The 18,816-nt window shown below is 37.2% G+C and overlaps 2 protein-coding genes across 5 annotated transcripts in view; one reads left to right on the forward strand and one right to left on the reverse strand.

Moving 5' to 3' along the window:
* The window catches only part of PRPF38A (pre-mRNA processing factor 38A), a 47,226-nt gene extending 39,379 nt beyond the window's left edge, over positions 1 to 7,847 (forward strand). Inside the window, exons 6-11 of the mRNA XM_006839771.1 lie at positions 3,798 to 3,910; positions 4,444 to 4,470; positions 4,577 to 4,674; positions 5,111 to 5,159; positions 5,703 to 5,783; positions 7,837 to 7,847. Coding sequence (XP_006839834.1) covers positions 3,798 to 3,910; positions 4,444 to 4,470; positions 4,577 to 4,674; positions 5,111 to 5,159; positions 5,703 to 5,745 — 330 coding nt within the window. The 3' untranslated portion in view covers positions 5,746 to 5,783; positions 7,837 to 7,847. The remainder of the gene's footprint in view (positions 1 to 3,797; positions 3,911 to 4,443; positions 4,471 to 4,576; positions 4,675 to 5,110; positions 5,160 to 5,702; positions 5,784 to 7,836) is intronic.
* Positions 7,848 to 9,454: 1,607 nt separating this feature from the next.
* The window catches only part of ZCCHC11 (zinc finger, CCHC domain containing 11), a 217,543-nt gene continuing 208,181 nt past the window's right edge, over positions 9,455 to 18,816 (reverse strand). For 2 of the 4 annotated variants that reach the window (XM_006839775.1, XM_006839774.1), the window contains exons 29-31: positions 13,057 to 13,504; positions 11,246 to 11,404; positions 9,455 to 10,173 (exon numbers count right to left, since the gene is read on the reverse strand). In XM_006839775.1, the coding sequence (XP_006839838.1) occupies positions 10,106 to 10,173; positions 11,246 to 11,404; positions 13,057 to 13,504 (675 nt within the window). In that variant the 3' untranslated portion in view covers positions 9,455 to 10,105. The remainder of the gene's footprint in view (positions 10,174 to 11,245; positions 11,405 to 13,056; positions 13,505 to 18,816) is intronic. The other 2 variants (XM_006839773.1, XM_006839772.1) reach the window with 1 other exon arrangement.

An 18,816-nucleotide genomic window follows, 5' to 3' on the forward strand; every position in this document is an offset into this window, starting at 1 on the left:
AACGAGATGGATTAGCAAAATGGCAGCATCAATGGGCTCAAGCGTGGCAACAATTATGAGGTTCTGTTGTGCATAGGGTCGCTATGAGTCGGTACCGACTTGATGGCACTTAACAACAGCAACAACAACAAAAATTTTGTGATTAAAATTATAATAAAACAATATATACATACATGCAGAAAAAAAAAAAAACCCAGGAGGAAATACAAAAACAAATACTAGCCTTGAATATATTTGAATAATTAGAACTGAATAATGTTCCTGTTTATTTCTCTATATTTGCCAAATATTTTATATCTGAAAATACTAATATTCTATGTTTAGATACCTTTTGTTTTGTCTTTTAATGTATCTTTTAAAATACACCACTTGATAGTCAAAATATTACATCTTAAAATGTTTGGTACAAAGTATAATATATTCAAACCTTAAAATCTACCAGCAACTCAATAATTAGAGAGTATTGAGAGTAATTTGCTTCTGTATTCCTTCCCTATCCCATATCTGTGGCTCCCCCTCAGAGATCATTTTCTGGGTAATTTAATCACATTTGCAGAGCAAATCCTTGAGGCTCTGTAGATTTACACAGCACTATATTAATGTGTACCATTCACATCATAATCTCTGTGCATGGAACCTCTGAGTTAAGTAACGTAGAGTCTCTGCATATGTGTTGTTCTTAAGTGCCGTCAAGTCGATTCCGACCCATAGCGACCCCGTGTAGGGCTTCCAAGGAGCAGCTGGTGAGCTTAAACCGCTGACCTTGCAGTTCAAATGGGTTTGCAGTCTGGCGCATTAACCCACAGCGCCACACCAGGACTCCCTGCATATGTGTACCTCTGTCTAAATGTTAAGTGTTTTTTTTGACCTCTATAAAAGTGATTTAGCATAATATTGTAGTCTTCCAGGAGTAGGATGTAACTTTTTCATTAAGTGCATTTTCAGTAGTCATCTTTGTTGTAGGCAGAACGAATGCAGTCATTTTCACAACTTTATAATATCCAATTGTGTAGGTACACTCTATTTAAGGGCACATTGTGTATACTCATTTTTTATTGCAAACGTGCTTGTCTCTTGGTATACGTATGTAAGAATGAATATCTCTTAGTTATATACACCTGTGATTGGGATTGTTAAACTGTGGTGGTGATGTGCCGTGGAGTCGGTTTTGACTCATAGCGACCCCGTATAGGGTTAAACTGTAGGCATGCATAATTTGAGGTCTTGAGGTGTTGTCAGATTGTTTTCCAATGTGGTTGTACCAATTTCTACTTCCACTGGCAGTGAATAAGTTCCTTTTCTCCAAATCTTCTCCCGATTTATTTGCTAATTTTAATTTTGTCAGAATTTGTGCACATTTACTAGATCATTGGGTGCAGACTAATATGTCAGAGTTTGAATACTCTGATTACTAATGAAGTTGAATATCTTTTTATAGTCATTTGCCATTACTGTTTACTCTGAAGAGCTTTAGGAGCTTGAGTTGCCCAGTGGGTTGTGTTGGGCTGGTAATTCCATGGTCTGCAGCAGTTCAAATTCATCAGCCACTGTGTGTTCTGTTGCTTGTTGCTACTGATGATTCTGTCATGGTGTCATAACCTTCTCTTCTGGAAATTTTATTTAAAGAGAATTACTTGAACTTGGTGAGATTCCTGTGGCTCTAAGTTTTAGCTTGGTGAGATTTTCCTCCAAAAAGTATTTATCTCTATTTCTACTGGTACCTAGAGTTACCACCACCTGAGAATTCTGTTGTTTTTGAGAATTTTGCTTCAGTACTTGAGCCCTAGCCCCATTCTTCCATGCCTGAGACTTTCACAAGGCTCCATTTCCTAAAGCATTGCAGATCTTGGCATTTCTGTTCAAACAGAGCTCTTCCAGAACTCCCACTGCTTTAGTCCCAGCTCTGTTAGTTCTTTAGTAGGTGAGTACTTGAAGACCTCCCTCATTCTTGTAAGACCACGTGTGTCCTACCATCTGGCTTAGTTGTTCTACATTGAGAAGATCTCTTGTAACATCTAGTCAGTCAAATGACAGGACAAAGACCTATGTTAGATTTTTGTTTCTTTCTGTTTTAAAAGATGTACTTAGTCTACCACTCGTCTGTCAGTTTGTTGTACTGTGGTGGCTTGTGTGATGCTGGAAACTATGCCATTTTAAGTACCAGCAGGTTCACCCATGGTGGACAGATAGTCCAGACTAAGACTAACTACTTCTGAATGTTTAGCCACTGAAAACCTTATAAATAGTAGAACACTGTCAGATAGCACCAGAATATCGTCAGATGTAGTACGATAAGATGAGTCCCTCAGGTTGGAAGGCACTCAAAATATGACTGGAGGGGAAGAGGTACTTCAAAGTAGAGTTGACAGTGATGATGCAAATGGAATACAACTCAAAATATGGATATAAAAGTTATAAACATCCATTAATAATTAGAACATGGAATGTACGGAATATGAATCTAGGAAAATTAGAAGTTGTCAAAAATGAAATGCAACAGATAAATTTCAATAGCATTGGCATTAATGAGCTGAAATGGACTGGTAATGGCCATTCTGATTCTGACAACGGAATGGTGTGGCATTCATCACCACAAAGAACATTCCAAGATCTATCTTGAAGTATATTGCTGTCTGTGATAGTATAATATCCATATGCCTACAAGGAAGACCTGGTGTTGCCAGACTCCTGGTGTGGCACTGTAGGATAAGCTCTGGGCTGCGAACCATAAGGTCCGCAGTTCAAACCTTCCAGATGCTCCGTGGAAACCCTGTATAAGGTCACTGAGTCAGAATTGACTCAACAGCACTTAGTAACAACAGCTTCCTAAACAATGAGAAAATAAATTTGTTTGAAGTCCTGGTCTAGCACTGTAGGATAAGCACTCGACCACAGGGTCAGTGCTTCAAATCCACCAGTCAGTCGCTCCTTGGAAACCTATACAGGGTTGCTGTGAGTCAGAGCCAACTTGATTGCACTTAACAAGGAAGACCAGTTAATACCACTGTTATCCAAATTTACACACCAACCACTAAAATCACTGATGATGAAATTGAATTCTACCAGCTTCTTCAGTCTTAAATTGATCAAACATGCAGTCAAGATGTATTAATAATTACTGGTGATTGGAGTGCAAAGGTTAGAAACAGGAAGGATCAGTAGTTGGAAAATAGGACCTTGGTAATAAGACTTGGCAGTGTTTGGTTCTGTTGTGCATACGGTCGCTATACATTGGAACCAACTCTGCTGCACTTAAGAACTAACAGGTGGACCCAGTAGCAGTGACTATGTTTGTTACTGGGTTGGTTGTTGTTTCTAGGTCTTTTTAGCTGGTAGAGCTAGGGGAAATAAATGTTTTTTAACCTTATTGGTTCTTAAATTTTTTGGAACTTAAGCAGATGAGCATAATCACATTAGAAATTCTACTCAAATAGATGAGAATTTGTTTCTGTAACATCACTCACACAGCCTTAGAATAATGATAGCAACACTAGAACTGTGAGATTATTGGAAAGTTTTTTTGGTAGTTCTTTTTGTGGTGGTGGTGTGCTTTGTCGAGTTGGTTCCAACTCAAAGCAACACTGTATATGGTTTCCAAAAACAGCTAGTGGATTTTAGCTGCTAACATTTTGGTTAGCAGTCAAGTGCTTATCCTACAGCACCACACCAGGGCTCAGGGTTATCCTTTTACATGAATTACTGCGTTGTGAATTTATTCAGAGGAAGATTTTTGTGACATGAAGGGGTATAAGCAGTGTTGTATGTGCCCATCTCTGACTCATCGCTCTCATTTGCAGCTGGAGAGAGTACCATCACCTGACCACCGCCGGAGAAGCTACAGAGACCTAGACAAGCCCCGACGCTCTCCCACTCTTCGTTACAGGAGGAGTAGGAGCCGGTCTCCCAGAAGGTCAGGCCCTAGTCATTGGCCTCTTCCAGGGAAAACTTTGAGCACTACATAGCCTCCAAGTTTAGACTTCAGGGAAGGAAAAATGTCCAGCCTATGGAGAATTTTTGTTGACCCAGTGGATTAGTTACATATTGTCACAAACATGACCCTCAAAACTTCAATGGCAGACATCAACCATTTGTTTAGTTCACAAGTCTATGGTCAGCAATTTAAGTTGAGCTCAGCGAGGCTATTTTCTAGTAAATCTAGGTTCACTTACATGCCTTGTCTGTTGGCTGGTATGTGATGACATGAACAACTCATCTCTTCTCCTGTGGGTGGGTATTGTCTAATGGCATTGACAGTTCAGGAGCAAACATGCCCAATCGCAAATATCCCACTGACCAAAGCAAGTCACATAGCCAATCCCAAAGTTAGTGTGGGAGGGTGACACAAAGGTACACTGCAAAAGACATGGAAAAATAGGGACCACTTTGTAATCTACAATATGTACTAAGCTCTCTTCCTTTTCCTCCCCCACCCCCACCCTGTAGGCGGAGTCGGTCTCCCAAAAGGAGGAGGTAGGCCTTAAGTCATTTGTGATGAAGAACAGTGATTGGGGAGTTGGGCTGTGTGTTGTTTGTTGTAGCATATGTATTACCAGACACTGACCAATCTTTTTCACAGCCCTTCGCCTCGTCGAGAAAGACATAGGAGCAAGAGTCCAAGACGTCACCGCAGTAGGTCCCGAGATCGACGGCACAGATCCCGTTCCAAGTCCCCAGGTATAGCATTTGGGCCTTTTGTCATTGGTTGTCTTAACAAAAAATGTAATAAGAGCAGTTAGCCTCTTCCAGTATAAGAGTGACCTGACTCTATTATAGCATAGGAGAAAAGGAATTGGACTAGGAATTAGGAGTTCACATCTCATCTATTATTACTAGCTTTGGACTTCAGTTTCTTTATCTGCAGTTATAGGACTAACTTCTACAGAGTCATGGTGAAAACCCCATGTGATATTTATAAATTAGCCATAAAGCCTGAATGCATGTAAAATGTTAATTACTATTTCCCCACCCTAATTCAAAGGTGCTATCTATTAAGACGTGTTCCCAGAATAGGCCAAAAATACTAAGCCCTTAGAAGGGAGTGGAGGAAGTGAGAGTGATGTGAAGAGAGGCAGGTGGACTCTCACTTAACCCGTGGCCTCTTCTTCCCCAGGTCATCACCACAGTCACAGACACAGGAGTCACTCAAAGTCCCCTGAAAGGTATGTAATGACCTCTAATAAAAGGTAACAATTTCACTCTTCATTCAGAAGTTAAAATTTCAATAAACTAAGTTGAACCTACAAAGTTTCATTTTAATGGTGAAATTTTTTGGCATTTCAAGACAAAATTGGTCTGTAGCCCTGAAATTTTTTTCTTGTGGGAATACAACTTTGGATAGTGGAAAGGGCATAAGCTTTGTTCTCAGAAGAGGACAAAGGATGTAAGTCCCAACTTTTCACACTCAACAACAGTTAAGGGACCTTGGAAAGTCACTTTGATTCCATAAGCTTTCCTTAGAAACTTCTATCTACCATACTGTTAGGTGTTCTCTTAAGTAACAGAGGTGATTTCCTCAATGGTAAATTTTTGATATTAATGCCTGACTCACAGAGTTGCTCTGAGACATTAAAAATACCAGATGTATTTTACTAAATATTCAGTGTCTTCCTCATCCGTATCAGCGTGATCAGCAATCTTTATTTACCCAGTTCCTTAAACAGCTGCTAAATGAAATGATTTATTTGTATGTGTTGTCATTTCAGGTCTAAGAAAAGTCACAAGAAGAGCCGGAGAGGGAATGAATAATGGACTCAGATTGATTGTAGCCCAGAGACTATGAGACTGTCTATGTGGAAGGATTAAGACTATTTTAATTTTTTTTACTTTTTCCACATTTTTTTTTTAAAAGCCAAAAGGTGCTGAACATTGTAAAGATAGAGCTTTCTCTTTCTGAATCATAAACCACATTTTGAGAACAAATGCTTCCTAAGGGCTGCTTTTGATCTCTTTTGTATACCCAACCTTGACTATAGTCAAATTAAATTCATGAGGGTAGTAAGGATTTTGAGGGTGAGGGGTTGGTGACATGGATGACAGTGAAAGTATGTGGCATGCTTTTTTGTTATTAAACCTGACACTCCCATTTTCTGTAGTTTGGTCTTTGGCTTGCTTAGTGATGGAACTGTTTTTGAGTTTCCCAGTATTTGTGCTGCTGCATTATTCAAATATCAAATCAGTAAAACATTAACTCATAACTTTTTTTCCTAGCAGTAGAAAATGGTAATAAACATATAACCTGCTTTGCAAGTTAGCAACAGCTTTGCAGGAACACCTTGCAGTAAGGCTCCTTCTGGTTCATGTAGTCCAGTTTCATTGGACACCTCAACAGATTCTCTTAACATCCTTTATACAAGACATCCTTATTACTGTGTGGGTTTTTTCCCCCCCTTCACAAACCTTGAATTCCAGGTTAAGGAGCACACCCTGTATCCTGCAATATTTACTTTATCCAAGTCTAATCAGTAATATTTGAAATACTGTTGTGGTCCTAGAGGATACACACTGGACTGTTAACTACAAGGTTGGTAGTTCAAATCTAATAGCCTCTCCTTGGAAACTCTATACAAGGTTGCTGTGAGTGGAAATCGGTTCGATGGCACTTAACAATTCATACTAGTAGAGCAACAGAATTGAAAATGTATTTTTTATTGTAATTTACTTAAACACAGATGGGTTTTGGGAGCTCGGGTCTGTACAAGAAGTACTGGACGAGGTCTGCAGTTTGAGCCCACCAGCTACTCTGAAGGTTATAGATGAAACTTTCTGCTCCTTTCAACATTTACTGCCCCAGAAACACTATACTGGGTCACTGAGTTGGAATCAATTCAATAGCACTTAACACCTTAACAAAACGGACTGTAGTGTCATTCACAGCGTTAGAAAATATATCAGAAAGAGACCAGGTTTAGGAGAGACACAGGGTGTGGTGAAAAAATTATACACTGAATTTAATAATTTTTAAAGAGGTATAGTATATCTGGCATCTCTGGCAAATGGTTAACATATATATTTGGCTGCTAATGGAAAGGTTGGCAGTTTGAATCCACCAGAGGCACCTCAGAAGAAAGACCTGGTGACCTATTTTTTTTAAAAAAAGAGTCAGCCATGTGGGGCTGTGGGTTAATGTGCTATACTGCAAAGCTGGTTTGAACCACAAAGTTGGCAGTTCAAACTCACCAGCTGCTCCTCAAAAACACTGTACAGGGTCGTTATGGGTCAGAACCTACTTGACGGCACTTAACAACAACAAAAACCGTATGGAGTAGAGTTCTATTCTTGACATAGGTTGCTGTGAGTCATAATCAACTCAAAAGCAAATGCTTTTTGGTATGGTATATATATACTTTTGTTGGAAATACATACTAGAGGTCAAAATAGCCAGAATTGACAAATTTTAAGTAATTGTGGAAGATGTGTGCTTAGATGAGATTGTCCATGGAGTGTGTATAAACAACAGAAACAGGCAACACCAACATAAGCGTGAAGTGGAAAAGCAGCCCACCTACATTTTCCTCTGGGGTTTAGTGGGAAGCACCTACCCACTTTTAGTGCGTGCTGACATCTGATGGAGTATATGAATCTGATGAAACAGGCCTTAAGCCATCACCTCAGCATCACAGACCCCTTGGACAGATGTATCTCACTAACCATAACAAAATCCATATTCAAAACATTTTTTATCTAATATGTCATCCATTACTAGAAACACATGGTTTCAACAAAAATTTCAAAGCAGAAAATAACTTAGATTATTTAGAACAAAGGTAAGAGTGAGTAGGACTTCTCTTTTTGGTAAGTCCCATCTCCTCTGCAATTCTGTAATAAACCTTGCTAAAGGGCCTTCTGTGCTAGCTATATAGCTAGCCTGTTGGATAGGATCTTTAAACAATAGTTTTAAAACTTTTTGACCACAGCTTGCATTAGATACCAAAATTTTACATCTGTCTGTTTCCAAATAAACCAAAATTTCATAAAATAATTCCTAATGCAAAGTACATTCTTAGTATTTTATACTAAATAATCACTTTTTAATGTTGGGTGCATACCACTAAATTGATTTCGTTTCCCATTGCTTGAAAACTGCTTTTTAAAAAACTCTGCCTTGAGATTTGACAGCTTCTTTATACTTAGAAATCAAAGATGTGTTCCTAACCCTAACCCTAGACTGTGCCACTGGGAAGGAAGGCTAAGCTGGCAGCATTATTGTTGCAGGTTTGTTCTTTTTGTTGCTGTTTAGTGACTATTTCAAGTTCATACAAAATCCAAACAGTAAAATGAATACCTCTGTAATCTCATCCTCTAATTTAGAGCTATTCTCTCAGAGCTTGAAGATGATAATATGCTTAATCCTAGTCAGCTGTTAACAAAAACATAAATTGGGCCACCTCTCTCATTAACAAAATAAGCTGATTATACCACTTAGGATGCTGAAGTTACAATGTTTTGATATAAAAACTAACAGTAAATATACCTTGTCATAACACTTAGTAAATGCCTTTTCAGGTTTTAACTATGGCAAGGAAAACCTTCAATTTTCTACAATAGGTTTTAAGCAACATCCCTGTTAAATATTGGCAGGAGCCAGCCCAGGTACTCTACGTAATACATTCCTTAAGAAGCAGGATAAAGATAAAGCAATTGTTATCCTTCAAATATATTTTATCTATTCTTTAGTCTGCACATTTCAAAATACATGTATAGCATCATTTAACCTAAACTCCCTGACAATTGTTTAGTTAAAAGGTTAGACAAAATGACCTCATCTTACCAACAGCAAAATCAGCTAAAAAATCTGCCACCACCAACAAACGTCCAAATTCCAACATTTCTATAATTACTGATTGTAAGAGCATTATTGGTTGACAATTAAAATCCTAGAACATTTGTTTTCCAGGTGGTAATTCACAGGATTCAGAATGGATATTCTCTCTGGCACGTTGTTGTTAAGTGCTATTGAGTCAGTTCCAACTTATACCGACCCTTTATAGGGTTTCTGAGGAGTAGCTGATGAGTTTGAACTGCTGACCTTGCAATTCAAACCAAACTTATGGTCCAGTGCTTACCTTACAGCATCACACTAGGACTCTCTGGCACATAATAGGCCATTAATAAATAAGAATTACCATCCTTCCACTATTGGCATTAGTCTCAGTGTTTAGTAACTATTTCAAAAGATCTTTGGTTTCTATTGTTTCCAAAATGAAAGTGTGCTTACCTTTGGCAGTCTCTTCACTTTTGTCACTTATTATCTCAATGATATAATAAAGATAGTACCTGCTCCTATTAACCTTATATGGTGGTTGTGACAAAATAAAGGACGTGAAAAGATCCTTGGATCTCTAAACTAAGTATGTGATTTAAAATGCTTATAGTCACTGAGCATGAAACCAATCTCTGATCTCTGAATGATGACATTATATTTCTGTCACCTAAACAACCAGATGGATTAACCAAATTTAACTCAAAAAATATGTATTACCTTAGAAACAATTATTTCAAATACAAACAAGCAATTTCCTGCTCCAATGTGAATATTTAGTTTGTAAAAGAAAAGTCTGGATCTTTGTTGTGGTTTTATTTTATTTTATTTTTTTACCTTTTAAAAAGTTTTTGGCACTACAAGGTTCTGTAAAGAATAGAAGTGACAAATTGAAAACACATGAAATTCTTTCCTAATTCTTAAGAACAATATACTATATAAAGTCTGAAGCAACCAAAGTATGAATACAGCTAATAGAAAATAAAGAATGTAATTTTTTAAATTCTCTCTTTATACAATTCATCAAGGTTAAACAAAACATAAAATTCCCTTAAAAATAGGGTAATAAAATAGATGAAATTTGTATCACTCAATTTGGTGATACTGGTAAAAACTATAGTTCATATTTATATACAAATAATACAGTCTTTAAAAACAGTCTTAGAATTTAAATAATCTATCTAAACGTGTTAAAATATTAAATCAGGACCTGATTTGTTTTGCTTTCCATTAACTGTCACTTTTTCTGCTGAATGTAACTGACATTGAGGTACGGATACCCTTGAGACAGCAGGATTGGCTGGTTGCTGTGCATCGGTAGACCAGCTGAAAGAAAATGGACTCGCATTACTCCGACACGTTTCCTCTCGGTGGGTGGGGACAACGCTCTCTACATCGACGGTTGGCACATCTGTCTGTTGGATACAACACAGACAGGAAACTGAAAGGCTTGTGCCCATTTATTTACCTGACAACCCCTTAGAATTAATTAGAGGCTAGTTCTCTATTCTCTATTTATACAGCAAGTAGAAATGAAGTACAGAGAAATACTTTGGTGGGAATGGGGAGAGCAGGGAGAAGGAAGAGAGATGGGTATATGACAGGAGATAATAAAGAAGAAACAGAATCAAGGAAGAAATTCATCAGGAATGAACTTTGGATTCTCTCTAAAAACGATTTGTATAACCAATATCCTTTGAACCTTAGGTTCTTATCTCGGAAGAAACAAAACACAGTCACTCTTTAATAAAGGGCTGCCCCACAGTATACGATAGTTCAAGAAGGCTTAAATGTTATCAAGCCTGGTACTTATTCTAGGCATCTGAACAACTTTCCTTTAGTTACTTTATTCAGTCAACATTTCCTGAATGACTTTCCTTATAGTTTCTTAAACTCCCTAATGTAATTGTAATGACACTATCATTCAAGTCCTATATTTACTAAACAAATTTGACAATGTATAATTGACTCAAAAATTTATTAAGACTCCAGTGCTTACTAAATAAAACCTAAACTCTCATAATATGGCATAGGCCTCAGCTCACCCTCACTAGCCTCATCACCCACACATCTCTGCACATATAAATCCCTCAAATAAGAACAACTTCCTCTAATTTCTAGAAAAAGTTCCTTTTTAAGATCTAGTGCAAAGGTCAAATTCTGTAAATTAATTTCTGGTAACTACATCCCTTATATATGTTGACTTCCCATTCTAGGGCAGAAGTAAACTGACCCCTCAAAACTTAAGATTCTTGGTTTTGACATGTTTGGCTCATCTAATGTACATTAAGTGTGGGAATACTTGTTTTATTTATGTTGAACAACAAGCACCTAGCACAGTCTGATGTATATATACTATGTTATCAATATGTGTTTACTCAATGCATGATTTTAGTTTTCATATCCTAGTCTTCACTAAAGCTCCCAGTCTCAGAACAAAACCCACTCAGTGTATTAACTAATGTATGATTAGTTAAATAATGGTACCTTGAGTATAGAAAGGTTTGTTGGGCTGAAATCTGGCATTTCCCTGATGCATGAAGTTTTGATGCAAACCATAAGGCCACGAAGCTGGGACAAGGGGGAAATGAGGACGTGGTGCATGTTCCCAAGGAATTGGAGGATTCAGTCCTGGAAAACCTGGCTCTGCATTTCAACAAGAAAGGAAAGACACATTTTAAAACATCAACTTGTCCATTCAAACATTCTTTCCACTAAGATTTCTCAGAGAAGAGAAAGGATACCTAATACAATTGGAAGACAGGAGCAGTAAGTTTAAGAAAAGCTTCCTAAAAAAAGTGATCTAAGTAAGCCCTACTTTGGGCCAAGGCAGAAGAAGGTGAAAAAGAGGAGCAGAGCTGTATACTGAGGACATGATGGACAGAGTGATGGTGGTGGTGATATGCCACCAAATCGGTTCCAACTCATAGCGACACTGTATAGGGTTTTCCAGGGCTGTAAATTTATATGGGAGCAGAAAGCCTCACCTTTTCCCACAGAACAACTGTTAAGTAGGAACTTTATATGTCAATAAGTCACATACTTGTGGTATTTCTGTTATAGCAGCACTAAGAAACTAACTAAATATTTAATAAAGAAATATTCTTTATAGAAAAGCCAATAATAAATGTAAAATAAATCACCATTTAAAAACCCACAACAGAAGAATGGATCTAGATAACAATTATCAATGTCAACTTTGACTACTAAGTAAAAGAAAAAGTATATATGGGTGGAATAGGCCAACAGTACCTGAATTCACTGATCAATCTTACAATCATTCATAAAGGAAAAACCAGAGAGCAAGTTCCTTCTGAAGTGAAAGAATAAAAGTACATTGCACCAACCAAGAAGTTTTCTTGCAAAAAGAAAAAAAACAAAAACAAACCTGAATCAAATTGAGCCTCTAGCGCTACCAGTTTATAGGTAGTACAGGAACAGAGGTGCATGTTAAAGGGTATAATCAAATCAGTCATGTCCAGAAGGTGGGACATTTAACAGAACTCCTTATTAACAGGTTCCTTTAATAAGTATTTGGAATGAGGAAAAATAGTGAAATTAAAAATTACATAAGAGATATAACAACCACAAGTGAGGTATGTGCTTTGTTTGAATCCCAATTCAAATAAATAATTAGGAGTACTATTTTTCAGAGAAATAGAAGATTGAATAAGAAACTAGGTATAAGATAATACTAGGTATAGTAATGATACTGTAATTTCTTTTTAAGAGATAAACTATCTTATGTACAAGACAATCTTATAAAATGTCTAGTATGTGATTAAATATTCAGGCCAATTATCAAAATGTATAGTGGGCATCAAATAAAAGAATACTAAATATTGGTAACTGTTAAAGCTTAGTAATAGGTACACACTTAGGAGTTAATTATATTTTACTCTTACATGTTAGGCATATATATATATTTAATTTCCATAATAAAGGATTTAAAAAATAAAAGATACCACTAAGAATCTAGGTATAAAATGAGATTTGTAGTGTATGTCATCTTTTTAAAAAATGCAAATATACAAAAATGACTGAATGGTAATATTCTAAACAAGCAATGAACTGCTAGCTGCAAGGTCTGTGGTTCAAATCCACCAGCTGCTCCTAAAAAACCCTTATACAGGGTCACTATGAGTTGGAGTCAGTTGGACAGTACTTAATAACAGCAACAACAGATACCACTAGGAACTGAGATTATGCATGATTTTTTTTTTTTAAACTTCAAACATGCATTGCTTAAATAACAAGGAAAAAATTACAAACAGGTAGAAAAAAAGAAAATGAGTTACCCGAATTCCTGACTGCACCGTTGTTCACCAAGGAATTTGGAGCCACAGTACGAGGCCAGTGTCCATCATGAGAGGTGCTAGGGATTGCCACAGGTCTGGCGGCAGGCTGTGCAAAGATGATGCTGGGATCGTTCAGGCCAATATTGCTGGGGGCAGTGCCTGGTGCAGAGTGGATCACCGGGCCATGAATGGGCCAGGATGGGGCAGGGATTTGGAGAGGATGCATTGGCAATAATCCCATGTTGTGCATGGGAGAATACTGAGCTGGTGGTGACTGAGGGAAGTTATACATAGGCATTTGGACTTGGTGTGGAGGTTGCGCTCCCTGCTGAGGTGGGCCAAGGTTGGACTGGGATCCTGGCTGTGAAGGAGACTGAGTAATGGCAGCTGATTGTGAAGAGTTCTGAGGAAATGGCTGAGGCTGAGGGGAATAAGACGGTGAATCAGACTGCAAAGAGAAAGGATATATTTTCAATTTAGCAAACATCTTAAATTTCATAAATGAAAATGTTTTAAAAATATAAAATTATGAGTTTATTTTATTAAAATACTATTAACAGAACTTTATAATATGTATAACAACAAATAATCAAGGCCACAATAAATGGATCCTAACAGAAAAGTCCTGGTGTGGCACTGTAGGATATGCACTTGATCATAGGTTGGTTTGAACTGCAAGGTCAGCAGTTCAAATCACTAACCGGTCCTTGGAAACCCTACACGGGGGTCACAGTGAGTCAGAACCAACCAAGTTTATGGCACTTAACAACAACAGAAGAGGAAAAAAATGTGGAACAGAATCTTAAATGCCAAAAAAAAAAAAAAAAAAATCCGACTCACTGAAGTGGTTAAGACTAGACGACTCCCTGAGACTGCTGCCCTGAGAAGCCCTACAAACCTTTAGCCAAAATTAATGAAGTCACCTTTTAGCTAAATAACAAATTGGTTAAGAAAAAAATAATTATCACACAGAAGTACTGTGCTCCTTTTAAAAATCAACTATATGAGACCAAACGTCAATAATTACTTTAAAACAAAGATGAAAATGTAAGCGGTGGCAGATAAACTAAATTACTAGAAATGTTGTTGTTGTTTTTAAGTGCTGTTGAGTCGATTCCGACTCATAGCGACCCTGTATAGGGTTTCCAAGGAGCAGCTGGTGAGCTTGAACCACCGACCTTGCAGTTCAAACGACTTTGCAGTCTGACGCATTAGCTCACAGCGCCACACCAGGACTCCCCAATAGAGGATAGAAGAAAGCAAAAGAGCAAATTTTAAAAGGCAGAAACAATAGAATTTAATGACAGGATGTGGGTAAGTGAGACAGTTTGTAACCTACAGAGATGGTGGTATTATTTACTGAGATGGACACAAGATGAAGAGGCACGTCTGAAGGTTGCAAAGAAATAAGAGTTAAATTATAGACATACTGAGGTTTAGGTGCCTTGTTAGACACCTGAATAAATATGTCCACTAAACAAACTCTTATCCAAAGACTTAGGTGAAGTTTATAAAGTCAGAGAAACCAAGGATTCAAATTCTGGCTCCAAGTTTGTATGACCTCAAGCAAGAAAATTAAATCTCAGTATCTTCATCTGTAAAGTACAGAAATACAGAACCAGGCGCTCTGGTAGCGTAGTGGTTACGAGTCAGGCTGCCAACCTCAAGGTCAACAGTTTGAAACTACCAGCGGTTCCACAGGAAAAAGATGAGGTGTTCTACTCCCATAAATATTTACAGCTTTGGAAACCCTGTGCAGGGTTACTATGAGTCAGAACCGACTCCATTGTAATAACAACACTTCATATAGGCTGATTCAGCTACAGATGCAAGTGGAAAATACAAGCACTGAAGTTAATACAGTAGTTTTCTTTTAGTAGTCAGTGAAGGAGGGTAGTAAAATGGAAGGATTGGGAAAAGGATACAACATAGGTTCCAACAGGAATGGGATGCACACAGGTTTATAAATATGGGCAATATTTTATGAAATGAAAGACAACAAAATGCTAAGAACTGTTAAAGACAGGTGATGGTACATGAGTGTTTATTATTGTCTATACTTGCTTTTTTATATTATTGAAATATAAAGAAATATGCATATATATAGCAATCAAGGAATCTTAGATCAGTTTACTGTCATATAACATTTATGAAAGTTTAGACACATGGTAGGATTAAAACTAGTGAAAAAAACACAATGCTTTTCTTATTATAAGAGTTTTCCTGCTCTTAAAATATCCTAATTTTTTTCTAAACCACAGACCACAAATGTAACACATTTAACATATGTAAGAATTACGAGCTTTAAAGCTACATAGACCTGGGTTTGACTCTCTTCATTTCTTTTATTCTCAGCTTCACAAATTACTTCACATGGCCATGCTAATGATTAAGTTCATAAAAAATAAATGTGAAACCTACAGCTAACATCACACTCAAAACTTTCTTATTAAGATGAGAAACAAGACTTTCTCACCATTCCTACTCAACATCATTCTGGAAATCCTGCTCAGAACAATTAAGCTAAGGGAGAAAAAAGAAAAAGGTATCCAAACTGGGAAGGAGCAATATGATGTTTATGGCAGATGAGATCTTATACACAGAAAACACCAAAGAAACCACAAATAAGCTATTATTAACAAATGAATGTATTCAACAAGGTGGCAAGGTACAAGGTCAAAGCACAAAAATCAACAGGACTTCTAGATATCAGCGATGAGGAAGTAGAAAAGAATATTACCATTTAAAACAACATCTGAAAGAATACAGTACCTAGGGATAAATTTAAGAAGAAAGGCAAAAGACTTGTGCACAGAAAACTACAAAACAATATTAAAATAAATTAAATATCTGCAAGACTGAAAGTTAGTTCTTTGAAAATCACCAATGGCAAACTTAGCTAAACTGACATGAAAGGAAGCAATTAACCAAAATAAAACATTAAACTGGACACATTACAACAGAAATAAAAATCCTAAAAGAATATAATTTATATAAAATGTTGTACTCTAACAAATTTGATGAAATGGACAAATTCCTAAAAATATATAACCTAACAATTCTAATACAAAGAAAGGTTAAAAAAAAACAAAACTCAACAGACCCTTAACAAGAGAAGAGATGAAATCGGTATTCAAAAACCTTCCAACAAAATAAAGTCCTGAACCAGAAAGCTTCATGGAGAATTTTACCAAACACTCAGAGGAGAAATTATATCAATCCTGCTCAAAGTCTTTCAATATATAACAAACAAATAAATATTCCTTAATTCATTCTATAAGGAGCTCTGTTAGTGTAGTGGTTATGACTTGGGCTGCTAACCTCAGGGCCAGCAGTTTGAAACTACTAGCTGTTTGGCAGGAGAAAGATGAGGCTTTCTGCTCCCATAAAGATTTATAGCCTTGAAAATGCTGTATAGGGTTGCTATGAGTCAGAACTGACTCCATGGCACATAGCAACAATTAATTCTATGGGAGTCCTGGTGTAGCACTGTAGACTAATGCGTCAGATTGCAAAGTCATTTGAACTTCAAGGTCGGTGGTTCAAGCTCACCAGCTGTTCCTTGGAAACCCTATGGTTGCTATGGGTTGGAATTGACTTGACGGCACTTAACAACAATTCATTCTATGATTTCTTTGATATCAAAGCCAAAGACATAATAAGAAAACTACAGACCTGTATTTCTTAGGAATATATGTGCAAAAATTCTCAATAAAATGCAAATGGCCAGAATACAACAACACATTAAAATAATTACCATATTTTATGCAAATAATACATGTGCTATACATTTTTTCAACTGTGCCCTGCCTCCAATGTATTTTATTTTTGTAAACACATTTTTTTTTCATAGTGGTTGGGGGAAAAAACATAAGTCATGCGTGTTCTTTGCACAAAATATTGTATAAACCATTACTTGTTGTTAAAGTGCAGTCGAGTCTATTCCGACCCATAGCAACCCTGTATAATAGGGTTTTCAAGGAGCCACAGGTGAGCTTGGGATTTATTCCAGGAATGCAAGGATGAATCAACAATGTATCAAAGTAATGTTGTTGTTAAGTGCCATCAAGTCAGTACCAACTCACAGTGACCCTACACACAATAGAATGAATAACTGCCAAGTTCTGCACCAACCTCACAATCATTGCAACGTTTTGAGCCCATTGCTGCTGCCACTGTGCCAATCCATATCATTGGACATTTTCCTCTGACCTTCCACTTTACCAAATCAAATATCCTTCTCCAGTGAATGATCCCTTCTGATAATGTCTGAAGTATGAGAAACAAAGTCTGGCCATTCTGTCTTTCAAGGTGCATTCTGGCTGTACTTCTTCAAACATAGATTACGTTAATCTTTTGGCAGTCCATGGTATTTTTAATATTCTCCAACACCAAAACTCATATGCATCACAATTCTTCTAAGTTCTTTATTCACTGTCCAACTTTACATGTTACTAGGTTATTGAAAATACCATGGCTTGGGTCGGGTGCACCTTAGTCCTCAAACTGACATATTTGGCCTTGAACACTTTAAAGAGGTCTTGTGCAGATTTTTTTTTTTACATGAATATAAAACTATTTATTGACCACTGTTCACCAGTATTTACAATAAAGCAAACAATATACAATTGGATTAACATCACATTACTACAAAGTTACTTTTCCTGGTTTCCAAATACTGAGAAGATGGAACCTACATGTAAGGAATGGGTTGGAATAAAACAAAAAACAAAAAGCCACACAGGCCAACAGTTTACAAGTTTGTTCACCCATTTATGCCAGCAGGTCCAAAACGGCAATGTACCTATTAGATTCTTAGGCATATATTTATGGGTTAAACGCAAGTTCTGTTTCATTAATGACTAGGTAAAATTTCCCAATATTTAGAAAAGCTATTCTCTAATGCAGAGGAAATAATATACCATGGTAGAGAATGCTTTTTTCTGATACATGAAGCAACTACAGAAAGCTTTTATTTATTTATTCAAAATAACCAGTGCTATTGATGCAACAAACAAACAAACAAACAAACAAAGAAAAAAAAGAAAAAAAATCCCAAGAGCTTCCCCAATACTACTTCAAAACATATCAAACTTGATATCCATTAGAATGTATTCTTAACACTAATAAATCAAAAAACAAAAAACCGAGAGAACAAACAAGATGTCAGATCGGGTGGAAGTGTTGTGAAGAGCTCCGTCAGCAACAAAACAGAATACTGGACCAAGCAGGCTCAGGGGATGGTCCCAGAACTCTGAACCACATATAAAGGAATATTTAGAAGGTTGGAAGGCTTACAGCTGGGGGAATTTGTGGCAGAAGCAAGAAATCCATTGCTTTCTAGTCCAGGACGCTCAGCTGCTCCAGGAGCTGCCATCTTGGGTGAGACCAAGCAGGGGAAGGATCGGGGAGATACAGACGCCTGGCAGAACCACGGAGATAAAATTGTGGACATTCTTTTATTTTGGTAGGTGTTCATTTGTCCCTTGCTGTCTGCGAACCTCCATTCTGTGCTAGCAGACATCCAAGCCCCACCCTCGGAGGGTTCTACTACGCATGTGCACAGATCTCTTCAAAATTTAAAGAGACAGTTTCTAATTAAAACCAAACAGCCACAGCTGGCCCTGACCTGTTTATAACTAGAAAAAGGGCCTGAACAGGGCTGGTTGAGTGGGACAAGCAGACAAAAAAAGAAACAGGCTGAAGATTAAATCCTAAATTACGTCAAAACGACCAACAGTGGCATCTTGAAACTTCTCA

This window comes from Chrysochloris asiatica, unplaced genomic scaffold (assembly GCF_000296735.1).
Source record: "Chrysochloris asiatica unplaced genomic scaffold, ChrAsi1.0 scaffold00026, whole genome shotgun sequence".
Lineage (NCBI taxonomy): Eukaryota > Metazoa > Chordata > Mammalia > Afrosoricida > Chrysochloridae > Chrysochloris > Chrysochloris asiatica.